This window comes from Peromyscus eremicus, chromosome 8b (assembly GCF_949786415.1).
Source record: "Peromyscus eremicus chromosome 8b, PerEre_H2_v1, whole genome shotgun sequence".
In the NCBI taxonomy this organism is placed as follows: domain Eukaryota; kingdom Metazoa; phylum Chordata; class Mammalia; order Rodentia; family Cricetidae; genus Peromyscus; species Peromyscus eremicus.
The window spans coordinates 53,854,703-53,874,329 of record NC_081424.1 but is presented as its reverse complement, the minus strand read 5'-3'; the positions used below and the strand labels follow the sequence as shown (position 1 = coordinate 53,874,329).

Genomic DNA, 19,627 nt, shown 5'->3' with positions numbered 1-19,627 from the left:
GTATCATTTTCACTGTTTTCCTTCCCAATGAAACGACCATTCTAAAGCCCATGACTCCCTCCCTGCACGTGCTGAGATTTTTTTCTTAAGTATCTCAAACTTCAGCAACTTTAAACCTTTGTAGAAATTTCTTGAGATTTCCTAATTTCAGTCACCTTAGTTTTCTTCTTAATATGTAAGAACTCTAAAAAGAGGCTCTCCTAGGGTCTGAGAGACCATGTGAAACTGTCGGTATCACCCCTGAAACAGTGAGGTGAACTGCACCATGTTTAAAGCAATGGCAGTATCAGTCACATTAACCAAGATCAAAGACCAAAACCACACCCAACACAACGAAGTCTGGGGGGCAGTTGCTCACTGCTGACGTATGCAACCTACTTCTACTGCCTTAAGACATCCTCCAATTAGTAGTCAGCATTGTTGGAAAAATAAGGCCATTCCAACTGTCCTTTTTTCCACTACTCGAGACTGGGTCTCACTATGTAGCTCTGGCTGTCCTGGAACCCACTCTGTAGACCAGGCTGACCTCGAACCCACAGAGGTCCCCTTGCCTCTGCATGCTGGGATTACAGGCCTATACCAGCACACCCAGCTTGTTCAGTTTTTCACGGTGAGCTTTTCCTTTTGACCCACACTCCTGGGTGTGGGCTCCTCACTCTCAGACGCCCAGGAGTGGCTGCTTCTCCGATGAACACTTGCCTGGTGGGCTCCTGGCCTCTGGGTCAGCCCATTGCTGTGCGGAACAAAGAAGACGCTAGAGGCTGGAGTTCTTTCCTCGCCGCAAGCAGCTGTGTGGGGCTGACCTCCCTTGCTGCCTTTCTGACGGGGTTACACGTATCTGCCATCAAATTCACCTCCTCTGTGGCAGGATAAGAAGGTATATACAGGAAAGGGCATCTGAGTTTAGAAACAGGAGTCTTCCATCATGACTGCACTCGTGGGAAGGAACATCGTGGCCAATCCTTTAACATCTCCAGGCAGCCCACCTCTGAACTGAACCACTGACGCTCCCTATAAGGTTTTTATTTGTAGAACACGCACGAGATGAACCACACAATCCTTTAAAAAGTACTTGGGCACCACTGAAAACACCGGTCAATCCACACACCATCTCGAATTTTTCCTTTATTTTTATTTTTATTGGTGTTTTGTCGGCATGTATGTCTGAGCATACAGTGCTCTCAGAGGCCAGAAAAGAACATTGGATCCTGTGGGACTGGAGTTACAGACTCCACTGTGAGCCACTGTGTGGGTGCTGGGATTCAAACCCAGGTCCTCTGGAAGAGCAGCCAGTGCTCTTAACTGCTGAGCTGTGTCTCCAGGGCCCCCACACCATCTTTTATAACTGCCAAATATGCATGTTACCTATTTAATCTGTAAGTCAGCAGCTCCTTCTTCTCTGATCCATTTTCAGAAGAATGTAGATACATGGAGTTTTCTTCTTGAATGCCAGATTTAAACAATTTACCAAACATCTTGAATGTGACAGTGAAAATAATTTCTGAAATCCCAGCAGTCTGGTAGGTAATAAAGAGCAAGTGGCATGTCTCAGGCAAAATGGCATGGCTGTCCCAACCATTAGCATTCACTGCAGGATTGCCCAAAAGAGGCCACACAGGACATTGCTGTATGGGTCTATGATGTGAAAGACTCCTAAGTATGGAAGTTAACATAATAGACTTGCTAATCAATTTCCTTCTTTTTGAAAAGGGATCTTGCTCTGTTGCCCAGGCTGGTCTTGACCTTGTGACCCTGCAATCTCAGCCTTCTTCAGCTAAGGAACTTTTTATACACAAAAATGTGATATCTGCTCAAAATAGATTGTAGGCCTCACAATATTTTTAAGATATAAAATAGCATCATGCTGTCTTTATCAGTTCTTGAGAAGAGATGAGAAGTATTAGAAATGCATGAAAATGGGAAGGTAACAAACAGACCCAAGAGACACGCAGATACCAAGCCCACACCCCTTGCCCTGGAGGTGCTTCCTCATAAAGCCATATAGAACACTCCTGGAACCATCATAAACTACACCCATGAAAATCAGTCATTATGGGCCAGTACGAGTTTTCACATTTTGTGCCTTTATGGAACATGAACAATATGGAGGAGGTTTCATCCAGGGGTTGAATATAAATTGGTTTAAGCAGCATACCACAGCTCAAGACCATGGCCGTGTACAGGGCATGCAGGAGTCAGCTGGTCCATATCTGAGTGGCGTGTAATTTCATGGTACACCTGTCACTACCAAGACAGTATTGCCACCAGCTCCCACAGGACTTATACATATCAGTTAATACACGTGGGTAGTTACCTGAGTGTCTGTGAGAGATCCGTTCCAGGACACCCTGAGGTACCCACATCCACAGACGCCAACGGCACAGTATTGGTATAGTTCCTACACATCCTCTTGTACTCACCTCTTACGCTGTAGTGTTTAAGGAACATCAGCACACACACATGCTCAGTACAGACGAGGTCTTTCTGCTGAGCCTGAAGGAGTGAGGGGCAGCTATGAAGGGCAACCCCATAAAAAAGGGCTCAAGAGGATGCACGGTCCGGGCATGCTGTTGACCTATTTGCTGTTTTCTTTTTTTTTTTTTTTTGTTTTTTTGTTTTTTGAGACAGGGTTTCTCTGTGTAGCTTTGCGCCTTTCCTGGAACTCACTTGGTAGCCCAGGCTGGCCTCGAACTCACAGAGATCCGCCTGGCTCTGCCTCCCGAGTGCTGGGATTAAAGACGTGCGCCACCACCGCCCGGCTATTTGCTGTTTTCAACTGACTTTTTTTTCCTTCCTTAACCTGATTTAAAGTGGGCCAGAACAGCTTTGAATGGTCCCAACTGCTTTTAATGTTATCTTTTAATGACCCCAAATCCGTAAAACGAAGACAAAACAACAGGCAAATGGCATACACACGTAAGTTGAACAACCATTTAAAATTCAGTGGATGAGAGCATCTTGGGCAGCTAGATTCCTTTCCTTTAAAATCATCTGCTGAATCCGACAGCACATTTCCCATCCCCCCTGAGAGCAAGCTTAAAAAAAATGCTCAGTTCTTGAATGAACTCTTTTGGTGGCCGCTGAATGACTGTACTGAATGGGAGACAATCTCTATACACTACACACGAGGGACAGACGCCGGGAGTCTTTCAGTGCAACTTTAAATTGATATCCCTTTCAACCAGGCCAGGCGACGCCCACACGAGGAGGGCGAACATTCAGAACGAGTATCTTCAAAGGCAACGGGCCATGTCCTTGCCCGTGGATCAAACGCCTAATGTTGTCCTCTTGTCTTTGTTACTGGCTGCCACCCAGTGACTAAAGTCTTTTCCCCCACGGTCTGGTGGCAGCCCCCTCTCAGCCACTGAGGCACTGACCTGTGCTGGGTCTGTGTGTGTCCTCTCCGAGTTCCTGGACCCCAAGTCTGAAGGGTCAGAGGTCTTGGGTAGCCAGGTATTATTCAGCAGCTTAGGGTGGTGGAGAAGGCTCCAGAAGGGATCTGGATCATCACCATGGAAAGCAGCTACCTCGGGCTCCACCACTCTGGGCTCCTCAGTCTCAGGGCTTACGGCAGATGAAACGCCAAGAAGAGCCGCTGCTTGTGGACAGGGAGGGTAGGCGTCGGGCTGCGGTGGGGAGCACGTGAGGCCCTGGAGAAGTTGGCTGTTGCTCTGCAGGACCTGCAGGTGGAAGGCTGCTGGTGCAGACTTCTTCCTCCTCGGGGGCACCTTGGGAGCCAGAGACGGGGCCTCCGGAGGCGGTAGCTCCGTAGCACCTGTCACGGGAGGAGCTTCACCGAGCGCTGTCTTGCCACTGCTCGGCCTCCTCTCGACACCTTTCCCAGGCTGAAAAGTTCTCGGTTTGGGAACAGGTGCGACTTGAGGGGCTGTCATTGGAGGAGGGGTCTCAGTGCTCACTTCCTGGGAACCGATCGTAAAATGGACAGGCTGCTGTTCAAACTGTTCTTCTGGTGACATGGGCTGAGGGAAGGCAAGGTAGAGTGTCAGCGAGAAGCCAGCACGTAAGAAGTGGGCACGCAGACAACACTCGGTAGCGAACAGAGATGGATGGGGCTGAGGCAACCAGTGAGAGAGTGTCTGGGAGCCAGTGGAGTGAGCGGGAATGAGGAGGTGCCGGAGAAGCACACGGTCCAGCATGGGCACTGGACGACGGCAAGAGATTTAAAACCAGAGCCACGGTGGGTAATTTACGAAGACGTTGTCTTCATTGCCTGGCAAAATGGGGCAATTTTCCCTCACTCAGCAAGAACCCTTCTGAGGCATTCATTAGGAATGCAGGCCTAAGCAGATAACTCAGCATGCACTGTACCACCCTGGGAGGGACCATGTTGCAGCCCAAAGGACTAACAGCTCTACGTTCTCCTTGGGTCTTTTATATTTCAATACAGAAGGAAGGAGAATGTCACACAGGGGGTCCCCACTGTTTTAGCTCTGCTTTTAAACTACATGGTGCAAAGGGAAGCTTTGGTACAGATGGGGCCAGGGAGGTAAGCCCAGGGGTCCAGGTCGTTTCCAATTGTTCTTAAGAAAACAAACTGAAAGCATAATCCTTCTCCACCAGCCTTGTACCAAAATTCCTGGGCAGCCACTGAAAAGACAAGCCACCTCTGCTCCTGCACACAAGAAAGAGGTGGACACTTCATTTTGCAACCAAGCATGGAAAATGGACAGGCAGCAACAGGCCAACGCAGGACAGAAGTACAACCGGAAGACAGAAAGCAAACTCAATACGTAGGCACATGCCAGAGCGACTTCTCCCGCTGGGCGGGTTGGAAAAGCAACAGTCGCTCTGTGGTGGCCAGACAGAGGTTACCGAGCGGCCCGCTCCTAGAACTGAGATCAAACAGAAGATCCAGAAGTATCTACAGGTGTCAGTCTCTGTGCAGCTACTGTCCTTACAAACTCATGTCTTTGCAGCAGTAAGCAAGGCTGAGAAGCTTGTGAGCGAGAGCAGAAAACGATCTGCAAGAAAAGTGGTCAGAAGCTGTTGGGCCCGCGGGAGACCGTGGCCGTGTGAGCAGAGTGAAGCTGCTAATCTAGGAACTGGTTAGGGTTTTCCTGTGTGTGTGTGTGTGTGTGTGTGTGTGTGTGTGTGTGTGTGTGTGTGTGTGAGAGAGAGAGAGAGACAGAGACAGAGACACAGAGAGAGACAGAGAGAGACAGAGATAGAGACAGAGAGAGCTAGTTATATGTTTGTGGTATATAAGCCTGTGTGTGTGTGTGTGAGAGAGAGAGAGAGAGAGAGACAGAGACAGAGACAGAGAAAGTGCTAGTTATATGTTTGTGGTGTATGAGCCTGTGTGTGTGTGGGGGGGTGCCCCTATATAGGGAAGGGTCTGGAGCCTGGATGCCCTCCTTTGTCACTCCCCACCTCATTCCTTTGAGACAGTTTCTCCCTGGACCTAGAGCTCGGCTGGCAGCCATTAAGCCCCAGCAATCCTCCCACCTCCGCCCTCTACATCTCCGGGGTTACAGGTGCATGCGTGGCTGTATGGTGCTTTTTCCCTGAGTGGTGGGCTCCCAACTCAGGTCCTCATGCGGGTGCAGCAAGTGCTCTTACCCACGGAGCCGTCTTCCCCAGGCCCCGTTAGCGCTTTTCTAATGCACACAAATCTGTGCATGTGAAACCACATGCACATACTACACACAGACAGCAGCACTGGACCACTGGGCAGAATGCATCCACGGCTGTTCCCTGTGCAGACGGGGAACGTTCAGGAAGCAGTCCCTCTTAAGCTGTGCGCGAGCGTCACAGTGAGAACCTGCCAAGGACAGTCGGGTCCTCGCTCCGCTCAGCTGAGGCCAAGGAGCAGCAGGGAGAAGAGGGAGAAGCAGCTGGCAAAGGAGCCACTTCTCCTCTAGACATGGCTAAGTCTGGGACGCAGGTGTGGGTGGAGAAACCCAACCCAACTTCACTTCTGTCCTGGACGTGACTTTATGTGACAAGACCGCGAGGAACCCTGGAAGGAGGGGCTCACCTGTCTCGGCTTCTTACCTTTCCCGTCCTCCTCAAAGTTGGCTTCTTGATAGCCGGAACCCTAGGTGCAGGCCGGTGGGGCAGGACTGGGGGCCCCAGGGAGGCCTCCGGCTTGCCTCCTGCAAACATGGGCTCTGGCTTAGAAGACCCTTGGTCTCTCAGGGGCATGGCACCCGGGGCTGCTTCTGGGATACCTGAAACATGGAATCACCCAGCTCAAGTACAAGGTGGTGGAATCCACTGCACGACCTACCTAACCTTTCGAGAGTCTACGTCTCAGAGCCATTGGAATCCAGTGTGTTTCCTTCTAGCTACATGGAGGTCTTGAGGGCTCGTCAGGTCTGACAGCCATGTCTGCCCTCAGTAGTGCACACTCACTTCCTTCACAGGGCCCTGAGGAAGGATCAGTGAGACCCTGCTACCATACAGAAAGTGTCAGACGTTCCTCAAGGAAGAGGACCCACAAAGCAACAGAACCCCAACAGGAGTGTGAACAAGGCAGTGTCACATCAAGACGGTGGGCAGACTTCAAACCTCACTAACGTGTGTCTCTAGAGCTGTTTGCTCTTTCCGTATCACTGAAATATAATTCACCCACCTTGAAATGTACCCATCTTAATGGTTTTTGATGCATTCACCAAGCAGCACAGGCATTACCACTATCCAATTCTAGAACATTTTTGTTCTGCCAGAAAGAAACCCGTGCCTTCTTCCTCCACACAGCTTTCTGCCTCTGTGGACCTACCTACCACGGACATCATGTGCATGTGGAGTAACACAGTACGTGATTCCGTTTCTCACTTCTTTCACTCAGCATAACATTTCCAACGTCTCCCCTCGCTGTAATATGTGCCGCTATATTTCCGTGACCAATACTCCACTGTATGACGGTACTGTAGTTTTTATTCACTTACCAGTGAATAAAAAACAAAACCACCTGTGCTGTGTAATCCTGCAACAACGTTTCTCAGGTTTCTAACCCAGGCCCTCTGTCCTCCTTCAGTGTGTCGAGAACTCCAAGTCAGATGAATACCCTGGTTAATACAATCGGGCAATTACAATATCTCCGTATTTTTTGTTTTGCTTTTGTTTTTTTGTTTTTTTTTTTCGAGACAAGGTTTCCCTGTGTAGCTTTGCGCCTTTCCTGGAACTCGCTTGGTAGCCCAGGCTGGCCTCGAACTCACAGAGATCCGCCTGGCTCTGCCTCCCGAGTGCTGGGATTAAAGGCATGCTCCACCACCGCCCGGCAATATCCCCGTATTTCTTTACAAAGGGCATCATCTTTCCTCTCCAAAGGAGATTCTGGATTACAGCCCAAAACCAAAACAGCAATTGTTCGTAGCAGTGATGTGAGAGAATGGGAGAGATCCCATAGGATAGCAAGGGTTACGTGAGGTACCAGCAACGCAGATTAACAGCAGTGTGGTGGGGCGGATGCCCCAGCCTGAGGCACAGGATTTATTTACACTTGCCCGTGATTTACATAGTGGATTTTGTGTTTGCAGCCAGGACATCTATGCAGCGGTCCTTTGTCACCCTGCTGGCAGAATGAGTTAGTTCCTACAACTCTAACCTTCTCCTAAACATGTTTATATTTATCTATTATCATATATAGAGGGGCACAGGAGTGCCATGCTGCACTTGTGGATGATGTCACAAGACAACCTGGGGTACTCAGTTCTCCTTCCTGCATGTGAGCTCTGGGACTCAGCTCAGATCTTCAGGTTCACTGGCCCAACATCAACCCTTATAAAATTTCATTTATTTATCTCTAAAATGCTGCCTGATCATCATGGGATTACTTTCTACATACTTCCTGAATTTTGAGTATGCAATTTTAAGTGGAAAATACATCAAAAATAAGTAAATAAAATAGTAAAGGCTATTTCCAATTAACGTTGCATTAAAAAAAGAAATAAAAAAGAAAAGAAAGGAAGAAAAAAGAAAAAGACAGACAGAAAGAGAAAGAAAGAGGGGGGACCGGAGGGAAGAGAAAGAGAGGGAGAGGGAGAAGAAGGGGGGGGAGAGAGAGAGAGAGAGAGAGAGAGAGAGAGAGAGAGAGAGAGAGAGAGGGCAAGCACAGACCCAGATCTTTTCTAGGCCACTATCTGTAAAAGGATAAAAGAGGACTTGGCACTCCCTTTTGGCCAGGGACGTGGTTCCCAAGAGACCCTACCTCCTCTAGCTTCCAGGAGACACCGGATCGCTGCTTCTGCCTCCTGGGCATTGGTGGTTTTAATCTGCTTGACGTTGTAAGGTTTACTTATTCCAGTTCTAGCCTTGGGCTTGAGGACAGAATCAGGAAGAGACATAGATTAACGCAGGCAGGAAATGAGCATGTATGTCACCTGCTTGTCTGTAGGGGTGGCAGGTGGTCTGTATGTGAATGTGAGCTCTGCAGAACCCCATCAGATGATGGACACACCCACTTATTCTAAACCACATCTCTCAATGCCCTTCTCTACCCACCAAGAAGAGAAATGCAATGAAGGCCAGAGCTAAAGACTTTCAGCTCCCAAACAGACTCTTGTAATGTGACATTCCATAGTCATGTAGAGCTGGAGAGCAGTCTCAGACCATGCCTTCCATAGTCTGTGTGAGTATGAAAATACCTCCCAGATACATGTTTCCCAACAGAATTGTCTACCTCTTCACTCAGCTCCTGGGTCAGCTGAGCCCCATTTTTTATTACTGTATATTCTGGAATCTAGTCAACGCCTCAGCCTGCCTTGACTGCATATGCCAGCCTGGCCCCGCTTGCCAGCCTGTACAGCTTCCTGGGCACATCAGTACGGCCTTCACTTCCTTGCCACTGACTCTCATCTGCATGTTCATCTCAGGACTCCTCCAGATGAGTCCCCCTGCCCACTCCCCTTGCAATTTTTCAGAACTGTGCTTTGGTGGGGTTCAGACCCAGTGGGTCTTTAACCTTACACCAAGATGGCCAAACATATCTGAGTTTTCCCTTTTCCCTTTACCACTCAATGCTCTACAGATCTAGGCAAAGCTAAGAATTACAAGGGAGTGAAAGAAGAGTCTGGAAGTGGGCAGTTTGCTTCGCAGGGACACTGGGGGTTATTTATCCCAAGTGTCTTCTCCCACAGTGCTCTGCACAACCACATAACAGTCCTGTAAAGAAGCTGAGACTAAGCATTAGGGGTTTGGGGGATGAGTGACGGACAGGGAGAGGGTTAAGGAGACAGAGCTACATATTCCTTGGAAAGGCGCGATCCACATGATCTTGGGGTGGGGCACTCCCTCAGGTTTGACATGCTAACCACTTCCCTGGGAGCCTGAGGGACTCACTGGTTGCTGAGGTGCTCCTGGAAGAAGTTTCGCCGTCTGCAAGATTGAGTACTGCCCATGAGTACCGGCCGAGATGGAGACATCTGAGGCTGACTTCTTCACCACTAAACCAGCTGTGAAAAAGACAGCCGCGGCTTCAGTGACTTGGTAACGTGCTAGCAAGCTACAAGAAGTTGGGGGGAGGCAGCCGCAAAGGTAGACACAGCCATGGTCAGGAGCGCAGACTCACAAGCCATACGGAGTGCTCCCAAGCAGGCCCCCTAAGAGTCTCCAAAGTTTCTCTTTGGGGCTGTGGTTATGGGTTAGCAATAGAGCGCTGACATAGCATGGATGAGGAGGCCCTGGGCTCCACCCCCAGCACCACAAAAAAACAAAGCAGTTTTCCTGGATTCTCCGATAGCGATAGCATGGCCTATTGACACAGATTGTCTAGGGAAGCAGGACTGGAATGCAAATTTAAATCTAACACACAGCGGGTTTCTAATCTTATATACAAACCAGTTGGTTTTTAAGTGGTTTGAAACACAACATTATTATCAGGACCAAATTATTTCGAATGTTGTTGTTAAACAGTAGTGTGTGTGTGTGTGTGTGTGTGTGTGTGTGTGTGTGTGTGTGAAGGTGTCTGTACAAAGCACATGTGTTTGTGTGTGAGGGCACAGCGCGTGTGTGAGGGCAGAGGCCAGCCTCGGGTGTTGGTTGAGGCAGGGTCTCTCACTGTTTACATTGCACACTCCAGGGCACCTGGTCCTCAAGGTTCTGGGGATTCCCCCGACTCCTCCTCCCATCACCAGGAGGAATGCCGGACTACGGACAGCACTCCCGGCACATCGGCTTTCCCACAGGTTCTGGTGATCGGAGGTGCACGGAGCCCACCACAGCAGGAAGGGCATCCGGCTTGTGTGGGAAGTGCTGCTACCCACTGAACCATCTCCCCAGCCTCGAAACATTTTTAACATTTGAGAGACAACAGAAGTCCTGGAGTCCCCAACTCAGAGAAATAAATTAGGCTACATTCTGCTTTTAGCCATTAATGAGTTGTCTTAGAATACTTAATGACACTGTCAGTGGACTAAAAACAAATGACCAAGCAAAAGTGGTAACAGTTCGTTAAAATGTTCTTTTTGGCAGAATTAAGGATTGGACCTGGTGCCTCATTTAAGTTAGGCTAGCACACACAGCCCCAGCCCTTACATCTTTTTCTTTTAAAATAGTGTTTAGATACCCTTGCAGACAACTGGAAAACAATGGAAGTGATTTTGATTAAAACTGTTACTTGTAGGTAGCCAAGTAACTTTTAAAGCTTGATTCTTCTCTATAATTCTTTACTTTTATTAAAGCTCTAAAATAACATGATTTATAAAATGTATATAATTTTTAAGGTGTTTTTTGAGAGATAATCTCACTATGTACCCTAGGCTAGCCCTAAACTCTCCCTCCTCTTGCGGCGGTCTACCACCTAAAACATCTTATAAACCTGGTATTTTTAGTATCATTTCTATTTCCTGAGTATATGGCTCACAAAAGTGAAGATATACTTCTAGCTTGACACTGATTACTGCTACACTTTAGCTACGGGTGAACCCGATTTTGAAAGGAATGGCTTGGAAGAGTCTGTATTTGATTGTCATGGTTTGGGGGGGGGGGAAGTAAACTGTTATGTTTAAAACATAAACCAATCAGAAGCAAGCCACGAGGTTATTTTGAGATTAAGGGAAGTTTGATGGGAGAAGCATTGTCAGAGGGGCTGGACCCCCATCCTAGGAGAGCCTGGGTGAAACAGGGCTCATCGCCAGAAAGTCAGGAACACAGGAGCAGGAGGTGGATCATGGCCTGGGCTAGCAGAGATCCATGCATGCTTGGGTCTCTGGGTGAACCAGATTCCTACAGAGCAGGTCTGGGAGTCTGTCAAAGAAGCCAGCACCTGACTGAAAGGCTAGAAAAACTCCCTCAAAGGACGACGGCCATTTCATGTTAACGGTTTCAAATTTAAGGCTTCTGGAAGCAAACGCCAAGATCCTGGATGAACAGCTTTAGAACGGCTTTGTTTCACATGCCCTGAGAAACCAATGACCTCCAACGTGGAACATGTCCTAGACTTGGAGAACAAGGACCGCCCCCCGGGGGGGGCAGGGAGAGAGAAGCATCAGAAGGGACTCAGAAGCAGTCTAGAGCTGTGTGTTCAATAGCAGGAGGTGTGCGGTTATTCCCAGCAGGCACTGTGGCAAGCTCAGAGCAAGCAAAGTCTTACTTGGAGGGGGGGGTCTCTGTGGTGGGTGAGGTGGCCGAGGCCTATTGGGGACGGACAGGGACCTGCTCGGAGAACGGTGGCGAAAATCCCCAACAGCTTCCAGTTCTTGCCTTAACTTCGCCAGGTCAGCGTCGTCTAGAGGACATGGCAGCTGTGAGAAAAGACGATCTCTTCCAAACGCAAGGGTCAGAGACGGCTTTGTGCACAGGGCACGCCACAGGAGGCTGAAGTGCTATGGGATACCCAGTGAGCCCGACTCAGAAGCCAGAGCCCTCTGCTGGGGTGAGGGCATACCCAGTGCCTGCTTGCAACACTCAATGACCCGTGGGCTTGGTTTACCAGACTTGAGAAGCCCTGGCATGTTTTAACGTATAGACCCATTTCCTTCCAAAATGATCAGCCAACACCTCTATGCAAGCAAAAGACACAGTGAAGCCAGAGCTGCTAAGATTCACCCCACCGTAGGGCAGAGAGCTTAATTCCTCATTCTAAAATATGGCTAGTGATTTGGAAGCTGAGGAAGTCTCCCCTCTTCGTGAGCCTGGCACCCAGTGGCAAGCTCTTGGCTACTAGAAGCTTCAGGTAATCACTTTCTGAGTGCTTGACGCCATGACTGGCCTGGGACATTCCTCTGAGAAGAACAAGAGAGGCCAAAGCTGGAGGAGAGAAGACCAGAGGAATGGAAAGTTCACCTGGTGCCATTCACCAAAACTGTCTGTGTACACACTGCCTGCCCCACATGCCTTACCAAATCACCAAATCTGAATCCTATGGCAGACTCAGCAACTCAAAATGTTAAAGCCAACCAGTGGTTCTTGAGTGGCGAGCTACTGATCAGTTTGGGGACCATTATCTAATCAAAGGAAGATGTGGGGTAGATGGGTCTTTGGACCTCTCCTGACAAGGAAACATCTTAATTCCCTGTCGGCCATGCTCTGTGTCTCCAGCCCTCAAGCAAGGGTCCTGCGCCTGTTGGCTAACGGTTCTCTCCAGTTAGGCAACTCTGGATGGACCAGAGTCAACTGAATCTAACACTCTACCATTTAATCCAGAATACGAATTCATCCCCCACACCCTCTTTTGCTCTCCTTAATTCTAAAATGTAACGATGCCACCGTATAATATGACATTATGTGAATGAAATAACACATCAGGGTGTCGATACTGAATATGACTCTTCAGGGATTCAATCAGAAAATTATTGGGGGGACAAAGTCACAAACGTAAAAGCAGCTTCTAGAGAGCTGTGGCCCCTCGAGTACACAAAGGAAACAGACTGACATCTCCAGGTAGGCGTGTTGCAGGGGCAAACATCGGAAAGATGAGGTCGCTCTTCCAACCCTACCCCGGGAAAGCGGGGAAGGAGCTACCTTTGTACGTTGGATGTTGCTTCTTTTTAGCGAGTGCAGGAGATTTGCCGGCAGGTGCTGAGGAGCTCATGGTATCGGAAGAGTCGTCGCCACCAAGTTCACTGTCCAAGGCCACAGGCTGGCCAAACTCATCCACTAAATAGTCCTCGTCATCTTCAAGAACATCCCCTTCGGGGAAGAACAAGTCACATGAGGGCGAGAGGAATGAGGGGGGCATCAGCCCACCCTTCAGCCAGTGGGACTGTCTTGCTGTCTGTCAGTTGGATTGGCTTGAGGGATACCTATGAGATGGTAACTGTGGGGATGTGTCCAGAGAGACTTAAGTAGGGAAGGAAGGGCTCATGCTGATCCCTAGGCCTGGAGACCCAACTGGAATAAAAGATGGCACTGGTATTTACTCCCTACTTCCTGTGCACTGGGGGAGGGGGGTGAGTAGCCACTGGCACATGCTCCCATGCCTCGATGTTCTTGCCTTGCCAGAGGCCCAGATTCAACAGAGCCAAAGGCTATTGTTCCAGGTAGATTCATGTCAGTGTGACAGAGGCTAGAGTCATTTGGGAAGAGGGACCTTCAATTGACAACATGCTTCCATAAGATGGCCTATGGACAAGTCTGCGGGGCATTTTCTTGATTGATGATTGATAGGGGACGGCCTGGTCCAGGGGCCCATGGTCCTAGGTGTTATAATAAAGCAGCCTGAGCAAGCCAGGGGGAGCAAGCCAGTAGGTAGCACTCCTCCACGGCCTCTGCCTCAGTTCCTGCCTCGAGCTCCTGCCTGACCTCCTTAGATGACAGACCGTGATGTAGAACTGTGAGCTGAAACAAACCTTTCCCTCCCCACATTGCTTTTGGTCATGGTGCTTTATCATATCAGGAACCCTGACTAAGACAGCTGTGGACCTATGATCTGCGAACCAAAATGAAGAATTCCTCCCTTATGAAGTGTCTGTCAGTGAAGCCAATGTAAGCAACACAAGAATCCTATGACGCTCTGCCGGCAGCCATGGGAGCTGGGTGCCTGGGCCAGTTCCCACCTCAATTCATGCCCATTGCTACAGCCTCTAAGCCACCGTTAATAACAAATGTGAGGACATCTTGTCCCTTTCCTGTCCCTGCATCATCCCCATAGGTGAACACTGGAACACACGGATGTGAGCCACAGCTGTCACGTGGGGGCAACTCTCACACTTCACATGTCCTCCATAACCTTTGTGAGGTGGGGTTTGGGGCAAGGCCTGGCCATCACTAGAACTCTCTGCCTGCCCTTTCTGCCAGGGCCACTCACCTTCAGACTCATAGTCCAGACTCGTGAAGTCAAAGTTCTCCTCCAGCAAGTAGGAGTTGGCGGTGGGAGACACGGGGGCCATGCTGTCCCGCTTCCGAATGAGCTCCTCTCTCAAGCCCTTCAGCCAATCTTTGGTCTTTGGTCGAATCTTCACAGCTCTGCCTTTCACCTGGCGGGGGGGGGGGGTGCCAGCCAGCAAGTGAGAACAAAGACAAGTCACCACAGTTCCCATCAGTCACAAAATGCTTCTCTCTCCAATCTGTGCATTCCTCACAATGTGCTAAGGCAACCCAAAGTCCAGACCCCGGGTGAGTTCAGCACGGCTCACGCACATTTGGTTGGACTAGAAATTGAACTCCACGCCTCCGGCTTTTCATTCCGTGCAAATTTAAACCAGGATCTTATCAAAATGGAACTAAATGTGAGCTGCACATCCCAAAACAGTCTCAGGAGAAGGGAGGCAAGTGCACTCCATTGGGGGGATCGAAGACCTCAGTGGGAACCACACTTGCAGCTTCTCTAAGTAGGACAGGCCAGCTCTAAGACACAAGACCCAGATGGAGAATCCCAGCCGCTACGCACCGTGGTGCCGACATAGTTAGGGCACTGGCCAGGGGAAATCATGGCCATGTAAACATGGGGATGGGACAGCTCCATGCCACAGTGTGACTAAGAGCACTCACCTTCATACCGTCCACGTCTAGCACACTGAGAGCCGAGTGGCTGTCTGCAAAAGTCACCAGCATCTGCCCTTGGTTGATCCTGGGATACAAATTAGTATTCCAGTCAACACTAGGAGCTTAATGCAGCTCTCCGGGATCCCAGTGACACCCCAGAACACACATCTGAGGGGTGGGTTACCTGACCAGAATAATCGTCCCATAATTCCCCAAAGTCTGCATGAGTTCTGTGCGCAGGTCCTCAGGAAATTCATTTCTCTCTTCCAGGGTTGGCGACTGAAGGTTTACTACAACGGTGGCATCCAGCGGGCCTTGGGCGGAGGACACTTCCTGGAAAACCCGCTCCCGGGCTCCCACATCAACCTCTTGCACCTCCACCTCCACGATGGCCAGCACAGGTCTGCATCAGACATGAATAGGAACCAGTGGAGAACTGTCGGCCTCGGCAGGGGTCACATCCCAGCCTCCAACCTGTCTCTGTCCCCCAGAGCTGCTAGCCCCAGGCATCGCACTCTGCTGGAACACAAGTTCTTCACGTGGCTACATGGCAATCATGCTAAGAGCCTCACAACACCATCCCTTTTCGTTTATAGAGCTCATTTCTAGGACTTGATTGTAAGGAAACACTAGAAATTAGGATAAAGATTCCCATAAATACCGTTTCCCCTCAACACTGCTAAGGGGAGGGGATAAAAGAATCAGGACCCAAAGTCCTGACTCACCAGCTGACCCAGGTTTACCACTCTCCTCTTCCCTTCTTGGAAGAACTTACCCAGTTCTGGTAACAACTGCAGGAGAATTAAACCTTCCTCGCTTGTACCGTCCTACGCTGCCACCCTCTACCATTTCGTGCAACATCACCCCCCTCGGAGGCTACCATCAGACTGCCCCCATCCTGCCATCTACTGTCTCCGTCCATTCTTAGCCCAAGTGGCCAAGGGTCAACGACATCTCAGAGTGTCTAACAACCTGAACCCAAGATATACAAACTGTACGGTGTTTGTCACAACACAAATACTGGATGAAAACTGTCGTCCCTAGCTGAGTGGGTCAGTCCCATGTCTCTGTTTAGAGCTGGACAGTGGCTGCAAATGAGCGAACCACATCTGTAAGCTGCATAGGACTGCCGCTTGAAAACTACCAGGAAATCCAGCTGTGCGGTGGAGCAGTTGGGGACATTTCAAAGATACAGTATTGTACAGGCCGTATCTTTGAAATTTTCATAAATAATGTCATTTATGACATAGAACAATGACCAAACGCTAACAACTATTACTTCCCAGTGGTAAGTACACACACACACACACACACACACACACGCACACGCACACGCACACGCACACGCACACGCACTCACTGCAGTCTTTCCAGGGACAGTGTGTCTGTCTCTGTGGGGAAGTGGAGCCAACGCTCTCCTCACTGAGGACCGTACCTGTGATCAGATGCCTGCAGCTCCGCACGGCCGTAGTACTTGAGGGTCCCTGGAGACCAGGTGTGCCTGATTTTGGTGTCACCATCCAGATCACTGTCTAGAAGGTTGAGTTCTCCAGCTGCTCACAAGGTTCCATTCAAGAAGCCCACAGGAGACATGAAACCACATCAATTATATGAATGCAAGTATAATGGCCTGCAGCCAAGAGTTCTGTCCCTAACGACCTTGGCTCAGGCTCATTTGCTTCCCCCCCACACCCCCACCGAGCCTGAACTTTGGCTTGGGTTGCTCTGGGGCTGGGGTGAAAAAGTTCTTCATGTTCAGATGACCAAGAACAGTAACAACCGTGGCACCCTCTCACCTCCCGACCCCAGCTCATGTCTGAAGCTATGGGCCAGGGTGCAGCGGTCCCCCGCCTCTGAGACCTGCCGTCTGCATGGTGAGAGGCACCGAGGCTCCAACGTCAGGACTTGTCTGGCCCTGCCTCTCAGTGCCCCGGGACCATGCAGATGTTCGCAGACTAACCTGAAAGAAAACATACGTCCTCTCCTGTAGCTCTAGTGTCCCAGCTTTGAGATCCCCACAGAGCTCTCTCTTGAAAAGTGGAAAGCTTGCTGTGTTCTAGATTACAGGTGTTCTGACTTTAATGAGCCTTCACCTTCCCTTCTAGGCATCAATGACTTCAAAATAACTACACATCTAACCAATTTATATAAAAAAAATCCGGGGCTGGAGAGGTGGCTCAGCAGCTGAGAGCACGGGCTGCTCTTCCAGAGGACCCGGGTTCAATTCCCAGCACCCACATGGCAGCTCACCACTGTCTGTAACTCCAGTTCCAGGGGATCGGACACTCTCACACAGACAAATGTGCAATAAAATAAATAAAATATTAAAAAAAAAATCCTGCCTGGCTCATGCTCCATTTGAAATTGAGGCTTTAAGAGGTAAGAATCTGGTGGAACAAAATGGGCTCGATAGAGCACCTGAGTGGTGCGGGGAGTGGGGAGGGAGAGCCCATGACTTCACTTCCCTCTCTTCCTGGGATAAAGGGCAGAGGGTGGGTGGGAGAAGCCATGATGGAGAGGCAAAACCAGGAGAGAGGTGGTTCAAAGACGGTGACATCTAGAACGACTTGCTATCATGTGGCTGATTCACTGAGAGAAATGTGATTTACACAGCCAGGCCACTGGGCTGAGTGACTGGTCCTTTCCCTTGGCGGTGTTTCTCACTCGTCCCCGTTTTGTCTCAGCCACACACACGGGACTCACCTGTCTTATCGTATGGATGTTTCTTCCTCCACCACAGCACCCTGTCTGTCCAGGCTGGGGTACGGCACTTGTCACTTGTATCGTAGGCAGCTGATCCAACATCATACTTGTATGTGGGCCCAAAGTTAATGGTTCCTTCATGAAAGTCTTTAAAAATCTGTTTGGAGAAAGAAATCATAAGGCTGTCTTCAGGAAAAAAAAAAAAAGGTACATTCCAAAGTTTTCTAAAAAGTAGTAGAATCTATATTTGTAAATATGTCTAATGTTCGACATATATGCCTTTTAATAGCTGGACACACCCACACACACACCATCATAGTACCTCACTCTCCCTCCTGAATCCCTGCCAGTCACCTTTGTCACCCTTGGAGACCGAGAAAGGACCCCAGGACAGGGATTACTATGTGCTCATTTGGGCATTCCAGCGCCTGTATATAATGCGTTTAGGGCTGGAGCAAAAGCTCCTTCACTTGATGGAGCAGAGAGGGTAGTGAGAATTAGGTGGAGGCAGAAAAAAAGATTTGTGAGGTGATGTGGCTCATCTGCATACTTCACACTTAGGCAAAGCAAACTTCAAAACAGTGGCTGGGTCTCCTGGATTTGGAGGGAGAGACCTTCATTCCTCTTTCCTTGCGCATCTAAGCGCCACATTCTCGAAGGCAATGGCATGCCTGCATACTTGTTGCTAGGACAGCAGGACATGGAAATAAGCCACGGTCTTAACTAGAGTAGATCCCCTGTGGACGCCCGGAGGCTGGCTTCTCTGACCCTCAAGAACCAAAGTCCGTAGCCCCGTGGCTCTCACCTTTCCTAATGCTGTGACCCTTTAATCCAGTTCCTCATGTTGTGATGACCCACAACCACACAAGTACTTTGCTACTACTTCATAACTGTAATTTTGTTACTGTTACGAATCCTAATGTAAATATCTGACACGTGACCCTTAGGGGGGTCTTGACCCACAGGTTGAGACCCACTGCTGTACCCGAACCTGTGCTATTTTATGCCATGGAATAGCACATGTGCACTCGGTGAGGGGACAATTTTGGAGCGAATGGCGGCCCGGTGTGCTGACTACACGATACATAATTCAACCTACCTCTCCGTTTTGTCCATAAAATGAGTCTAATTTGTAGGGTACTCTGGAGGAGTCTATGTACAAATCGGTGTGTAAATGATTCTGTTGGCGCTCTCACCAACAGGAAAGGGACAGCACCAAAATATTATGAACAGAGTCCAACGTGTCACTCGTCGTTTCTGATACCAGAAGCAAAGCAGTCCCTAAAGAGACCACACGCGCGTAGATAGGTAAGTGCATTTGGTCCAAGCAGACCATGCACCCCAGTACTCAACACCGTCAACACAGTGGTCCGTCTGACGTTGTCAGGGGGGGACAAGAGAAGGCAATCATGACTTGGGCTCTGGGGAGCCTCAGAGGAGCTGACTCCATCTGTCTGAAAGCACACGACCCAGTGCGTTAGAGGTGGTGGAAAGCCAGTAGGTACCCTCACTCCCCGCACTGTGCTGAACGCTGTCGGAGGCTTTCCCTCAGGGATAGGCGCCACTCAGCCCTAGAGAGACACAGGGATCCTGAGTGTGGCCAGCCAGAGCCTAGTTAAGTTCAGCAGTCAGTGAGACTGCACCACCCCGCTTTTCTCACTGCATAAACGTAAACACCGTGTGTTTTCTATACCATCAGGATCAGTGTTCAAGCCACTCACAGTACCTGCACTCCACACCAAGACAGTTACTAGAAATATCTTCGAGGTACAGCTTACCTTCCCGCTCGACTTCTGTAGCTGTAACTGGTCAAACTCCATAAGTTTCTTCCAGTCCTGACGTTTAACAAAATAGAAGACTTCTTCGTAGGTAAGATCGATGCGGTAGTTGAAATCGCCACACCAAAACACATAATCGTGTGAAAAGACGTTTCTCCCCTAAGTTACAAAGAACATCACCAAGTGTGAGGGAGGTGGGGGAGGGGAGAGGAACAAGCCTTGGGGCGTTTCTCCTAAATTGTTAAGTTTTCCATTAAAGT

At 49.5% G+C, this 19,627-nt stretch overlaps 1 protein-coding gene across 1 annotated transcript in view; it reads right to left on the bottom strand.

The window, feature by feature from the left end:
• Positions 1 to 2,917: 2,917 nt before the first annotated feature.
• The window catches only part of Synj2 (synaptojanin 2), a 101,617-nt gene continuing 84,907 nt past the window's right edge, over positions 2,918 to 19,627 (bottom strand). Inside the window, 13 exon segments of the mRNA XM_059272814.1 lie at positions 2,918 to 3,275; positions 3,277 to 3,980; positions 6,016 to 6,191; positions 8,174 to 8,282; positions 9,304 to 9,416; positions 11,555 to 11,689; positions 12,925 to 13,092; positions 14,210 to 14,378; positions 14,893 to 14,971; positions 15,071 to 15,289; positions 16,322 to 16,439; positions 17,590 to 17,746; positions 19,368 to 19,526. Of these exon segments, the coding sequence (XP_059128797.1) occupies positions 3,161 to 3,275; positions 3,277 to 3,980; positions 6,016 to 6,191; positions 8,174 to 8,282; positions 9,304 to 9,416; positions 11,555 to 11,689; positions 12,925 to 13,092; positions 14,210 to 14,378; positions 14,893 to 14,971; positions 15,071 to 15,289; positions 16,322 to 16,439; positions 17,590 to 17,746; positions 19,368 to 19,526 (2,421 nt within the window). The 3' untranslated portion in view covers positions 2,918 to 3,160.